At 42.8% G+C, this 6,000-nt stretch overlaps 1 protein-coding gene across 1 annotated transcript in view; it reads left to right on the forward strand.

Annotated features, from left to right (window-relative positions):
* Positions 1-5,552, forward strand: part of LOC145414513 (saccharopine dehydrogenase-like oxidoreductase) — a 39,929-nt gene extending 34,377 nt beyond the window's left edge. The window contains exon 9 of the mRNA XM_080284037.1: positions 5,462-5,552. Within this exon, the coding sequence (XP_080140163.1) occupies positions 5,462-5,552 (91 nt within the window). The remainder of the gene's footprint in view (positions 1-5,461) is intronic.
* Positions 5,553-6,000: the final 448 nt, after the last annotated feature.

A 6,000-nucleotide genomic window follows, 5' to 3' on the forward strand; every position in this document is an offset into this window, starting at 1 on the left:
CTCTTGAATGATTTTTGTTTCCATGACCGAGAGCCATCTGAGTGTGTCTTGTGCATTACAAAGGTTATTTTTTCCAGCATGGAAGCATACATTTCTTTCTCATATCCGGTGGCTAATGCAAAAAAAAAAAAAAAATTGATTTAATTGCACTTGTTCTAATGCTGTCCACAACAAGGAGAAGGCCTACAAAAGGTACTGGAGCCAACCTGCCCCTGAATCTCATCTCTTTTATGTCTCTGCCTGGAATCATACTAAGTCTGTTCTTCTCTCTGCTAAAAATAATTTCGTTTGTACCAAATGCTCTGAACTCTCCATCTCAAATTCTTCCCACCCTTTCTGGCTTCTTGCCAGAAACCTTTCTAACAACTTTACCTCATCATCCTTCCCTCCTCTTTTCCACTCTGATTGCTTTGTAGCTATTTCTTCTACTGATAAAGCACAACTTTTCACTCAGACTTTCTCCTCCAATTCCACCATAGATGTTTCTGGTGCTGTTCCTCCATTACTTCCTCCCTATGTCTTCCTCATGGCTGACATTACATTTTCTTCAATTGATGTATTTTCTGCCATCACTGGCCTTAATACTAGCAAGGCATATGGGCCTGATGGGGTCCCGCCTGTTGTCCTCAAGAACTGTGCTTTTGTGCTCACACCCTACCTAGGTAAACTTTGTTGCCTTTGCCAGTCAACCTGTACCTTTCCTTCTTGCTGGAGGTTGGCTCTCTATCAGCTCTACCAAAGAAGTGTGGCCATTCCCATCCCTCTAACTATTGCCCAGTTGCTTTAACATCCTGTATTTCTAAAGATTTTAGATCTGTTCTAAACAAAAAATTTTTAAAGCACCTTTCCTATTACAACCTGCTTTCGGATCATCAGTATGGGTTCCGCCCGGAACACTCTACTGGCGAAATTCTCACCTACCTTTCAAACTCCTGGTCATCCTCCTTTCGGGACTTTGGCCAAAGCTTTGCCATTGCACTTGATATCTTAAAGGGTTTTGATCGAGTCTGGCATAAATCCTTAATTTCCAAACTTCCCTCTTTCGGTTTCTATCCTTTCATCTTTGCCATCATCACTAGCTTCCTTTCTGGTCGTTCTCTAGCCGTAGTTAACAGCCACTGTTCTCCTAGTACTGTCAGTAGTGGTGTTCCTCAGGACTCTGTCCCATCACGTACTCTCTTCCTTCCATTCATCAGTGACCTTCTTAGTTGTACACCCACGAGCAAAAGTTCGCCAATAGTCCCTGCTAGGCATATGCTTCCAAACATAGCCCGTCGAGGGCATAGCGCTCATCCACCAGAGTAAGGGAGAAAGGAGGAGAAGGAGAGGGGGAGGGGGAGGGGGAGGGAGGCAACAAGACAGGGGAGGGAGGGAGCCTGTGGTGGTGATAGATGCCATATATCAGGTGTTATTATTAATATTACAGTATTATTATTATTATCATTATTATTGTTATTATTATTATTATTATTATTATTATTATTATCCATCCATCCATCCATCATCCAATCCTACATTGCCCCATGAGGAGCGTAAGACCCCGTGGCTAGGCAGTTGGTCCTGACATTCAAGATGAGAGTGACCAGCCTCACTCATCCCTGAGTGGCATTACATGAGCAATAAACCCCAACCATCCCTTGGATATAAACCTTCACTGGCTCAATCCGATTGGAGTGCAATAATTACTCACTAAACCACCAGACGCCAAAATTTGGTTATATGGTTACCACCCAATGTAGTAAATGGTTTCCTGGTGTCCAGGAAACCATTTGGCTTGTCACTCAGTGTAGTCACCCACTGTCAGAAGGAAGAGAAAAGAATGAAGGAAAGATAGACAGAAGAGGGAGTGTAAAGTCACCTGTAGGCAGAAAGACAAGGAAAGAATGAAGGAAAGGAAGAGAGAAGAGGATGGGAGGAAAGAAGGATGGAGGAGAGGAAAGGGCAGACGCCCGAGAGCAGCGCTACATCGAGTGAGTGGATGGTGAGCGCTCCCACCTACCACAAATTATTATTATTATTTTTATTATTATTATGTATAAGTATAAGAAAGAAGGACTTAATCCAGCGTTCACCCTTAGAAGACAGCTGACATCTTTTTTATTGGTTCTGACTACCGGGTAATTCCAGATGATTTTTCTTGTGTGACGGAAGCACTAATGATGTCCAAAGGCTAAAGGTTTGATAATGTCTAGCAACCCATCCAAAGCCATCCAAAACCTCCAGCCAAACTGCATCCATCATGAACATGTGCCAGACATTCAACTCCCAGAGATTACTTTACCCGGAGGTACATGAATACACAGCCAGACTGTGATGTGGCCATCACCCTTCCCTGCTACAGTACAGACACAAAATACTGCTGTATTTACAAACAATCCACCCAGCCCACACTGCAATGCAGCCCCCACACCACAGCATACCTCATGCATGCACCACGAAATTGCAACAGTCAGTCCTTCATCATAACTTCAATATAAGAGCTCTGGGAGCAACCTCATGTAAGCACCACGAAATTGCAACACAGTCAGTCCTTCATCATAACTTCAATAAAAGAGCTTTGGGAGCAACCGGTTGACATGACCAGTTATTTGGTCTGTTGGGTTCATGTGCAGATGAGTCTGGAGTTACAACAGTTGTTCTTAAAAATAAATGTTATTAAATAAAAAATGAATAACTTAGCTATGGTGTATATATGTCAGGGGAGTAGGTTGTGCATTTGTAACTCGTATCTCAAACACAAAGATGCACATACATATACATGGTATAGAGGGAACAGGGATCATGTTGAATGAAGCCTGATTGATTATGTGCTCGTAGAAAAGTTGATGATGGGAATGGTTGCTGATACGAGGTCTGTCAGATCATGTGATTGTGGTATGCAAGATCAAGCTGAGAGGAGAGAGGTGGATCAAGAGAGGGGAACAGTCGGGGAGAGAGACTGAAAGTTGAGAAGCTGAGGATCAAAGAAATGGCAGATGATTACAGGACCAAAGTAGAGGAGGAGTTAGAATCAGTGAATTGGGATGAAATGGATGTGGACAGCCTGTGGAATGCATTTAGGGATTGCTTAGTTAGGAATGCTAAAGCGGTTTGTGGTGTGCAAGAGTAACAACAAAGAAGAAAGGTACGGCATGGTGGGATGAGGAGGTTAAGAGAGCGGTGGAGGAAAAGAGGAAGAAATGGGTAAAGTGGTTACAGGACAGGGGTTCAATTGAAATAAGAACTGAATATAGTGAGAGCAAGACGCATGTAAAGAGATTGGTGAAGAGGAAAAAGGAGGAGGTAAATGATGATCTAGGAAGAAAAATGAATGCAAACTACTCTGAAAATAGGAAGTTACTGTGGAAAGAGGTGCGGAAATGTAGAAGTGAAAGCAGAAAGAATTGTGATGGTGTGAAGGATGTAGGTGGTAGATTATTAACTCATTGGGATGAAGTAAGGACCAGATGGAAGATTTTGAAAACCTGATGAATGGTAATAGAGAGAGCTGAGCAGCAGTAAACATGAATGGTTTTGGGGGTGTGCAGAGAAGGAACGCAGTGCCAGGAGACATGACATTCGCACGGGTGAAGAGTGCTGTGAAGCGGCTGAAATATGGGAAGCAGCTGGGGTTGATGAGGTGTATGCAGAGATACTTAAGTGTAGTGGAGAGAGTGGAATGAAGTGCTTGTAGAAGATATGTAAGAAGGCATGGATGAGTGAAACTGTGCCAGTAGAGTGGAAAAAGGCTGTGATTTTACCCATGTACAAAAATAAAGGTGAGCAACGTGAGTGCAAGAATTATCATGGCATAAGTTTATTGAGTGTGGTAGGGAAGGTATATGGAAGAATTATTATAGAGGAAGTAAGAGAGATATCAGAAGTCCTAGTGAGTGATGAACAGGGTGGCTTTAGGAGTGGCAGAGAATGTGTGGGTCAAATATTTGCAGTGAGACAGATAGCAGAGAAGGCTTGTGAGAAGAACCTTAAGGTGTTTATGGCATTCATGGATCTGGAAAAAGCATACGAGAAAGTGGACAGAGAAGGATTGTGGAAAGTTTTGCGCATGTACGGCATAGATGGTAAGCTGCTAGATGCTGTCAAGAATTTTTGTGATGGTAGTAAAGCATGTGTAAAAGTTAATGGGCATCTAAGTGCATGGTTCATGATCGGTGTGGGCATGCGACAAGGTTGTGTGATATGGATGGGATGATGAGAGAAGTAAAACCACGAGTAATGGAGAGGGGGATGGCAATGGTAATGAATGGTGATGGATGGAATATCTCAAATATGTTGTATGCTGATGATGCAGTACTGCTTGCAAGTATCGAACAAGAACTTGGTAGGCTGGTGCAGAGTTTTGCTGATGTCTGTGAGCTTCATACCTTGAGAGTAAATGTAGAAAAGAGTAAAGTGATGGTTATTGAGAGAGAAGATGGCTCCCAGTGTGATGTTACAGTGAAAGAAGAGAGACTGGAATTGGTGAGGGAGTTCAAATACCTGGGTACAGTGATAGAAAATAGAGGAAAATATGCAAAAGAGGTTGAAAGTAGAGTGACACAAGGAAGAAAAGTAGCTGGTGCAATGAAGGCCTTGATAAGAAACAGAGGCTTGAGTGTTGCAGCTGCATGAGGCTTACATGAAGGAGTGTTAGTGACAACTTTAACATATTGATGTAAGACTGTGGTGTGGCATGAAAATGAAAAGTCAAGAGTAAGAGCAGTGGAGATGGGACTGCTGAGGAATTTATGTGGAGTACAGAGGGTGGATAAGATGCAAAATAATGTGATTTGTGGAAAATGTGGAGTGAGGAAGTCAGTGGACACCAGAATTGAAGAGAGTGTACTGAGGTGGTATGGTCATGTGGAGAGAATGGATAACAACAGAGTGGTGAAAAAAGTATATCTGAGTGAATTTGAAGGAGGGAGGAGGCGAGGTAGGCCAAGGAGAAGGTGGAGAGATACGGTGGATGAATGTGTGAGGAAGAGGGGTTTGGAAGTCGGTGAGGCTAGGGAACTGACAAGAGATCGAGCTGGCTGGATGAATGTTGTGAGGAGAATTGCACGATCAGGGATTTGGCACCCCTTTTTAATGTGGCAGCATCCGGATTGACTCAATCGGATACGTTTATGTGAAGCTACAGATTGTGGTGAATGTTTTTAGCGTATCTGATAGTCAGGATTTCGGGGGCTTGAATGATGAGTGATTGGAAGTGTGGCCCAATGGACTGGGCAAATTTGGGCTGTCTGGACATTGCTACTCCTCACCCTGCCTTGGGGTGGGAAAGGAGGTCCGGATGATGATGATGTATATAAAACCTCTAAACTGGCAACCCTACTTTTTCTCTTGAGTACTGATAGGAAATAAGCCATACTTGCCAGAATTTGGCAATGATCCTTAAAAAAAAAAAGTTGATAAATGAAAAAAAAGTCTAGCTATAAATTAGCTACATTGTCAACCCTTCTGTGATGTGTGCCAACAGGGGTGGAGTGTTCCCACCCGGTGCTGCCTTCCTGGACACGACCCTGCGGCAGAGACTGGCTGACCACGGCATCTCCTTCACTGAGGCTTAATGATGTACATGCAGGTAGAACTGATCCTAAACAATTTTCCAATTGTGCTTTGCCCTAACCCAGAATCAAGTTTATCCAAAATTTCACAATTTTCTTTCATACTCAGTATATTTATTTTATCCCTATTCATTCTGGCATACTTCCCTTGCCTTAGATAGGTTTCCAACCACTGCTGAACATAACACAATTAGTTGCTCTTTCCGACATTGTCTCACACTTCAGTACAGTTTTTTCATCTTTGGCTGCTACATGCGTGTTTATTGAGGATGGAGGGAGGTGAACGCCACCAAGCTTCCTTAAAGCTGATTACGGTGTTGCCATGCACTCACTCATTTGTTTTTTTTACACAATTATTATTTGGTATTTATAATTTTCAGTAGGGATGTGCCGATAGTATCGGTATCATTATAGGCAGTATCGGCCTTTTTTTTTTTTTCGTATCGGTATC

The sequence above is a fragment of the Coenobita brevimanus genome, chromosome 13 (assembly GCF_032717465.1).
Source record: "Coenobita brevimanus isolate Jiangsu-jjx chromosome 13, ASM3271746v2, whole genome shotgun sequence".
In the NCBI taxonomy this organism is placed as follows: domain Eukaryota; kingdom Metazoa; phylum Arthropoda; class Malacostraca; order Decapoda; family Coenobitidae; genus Coenobita; species Coenobita brevimanus.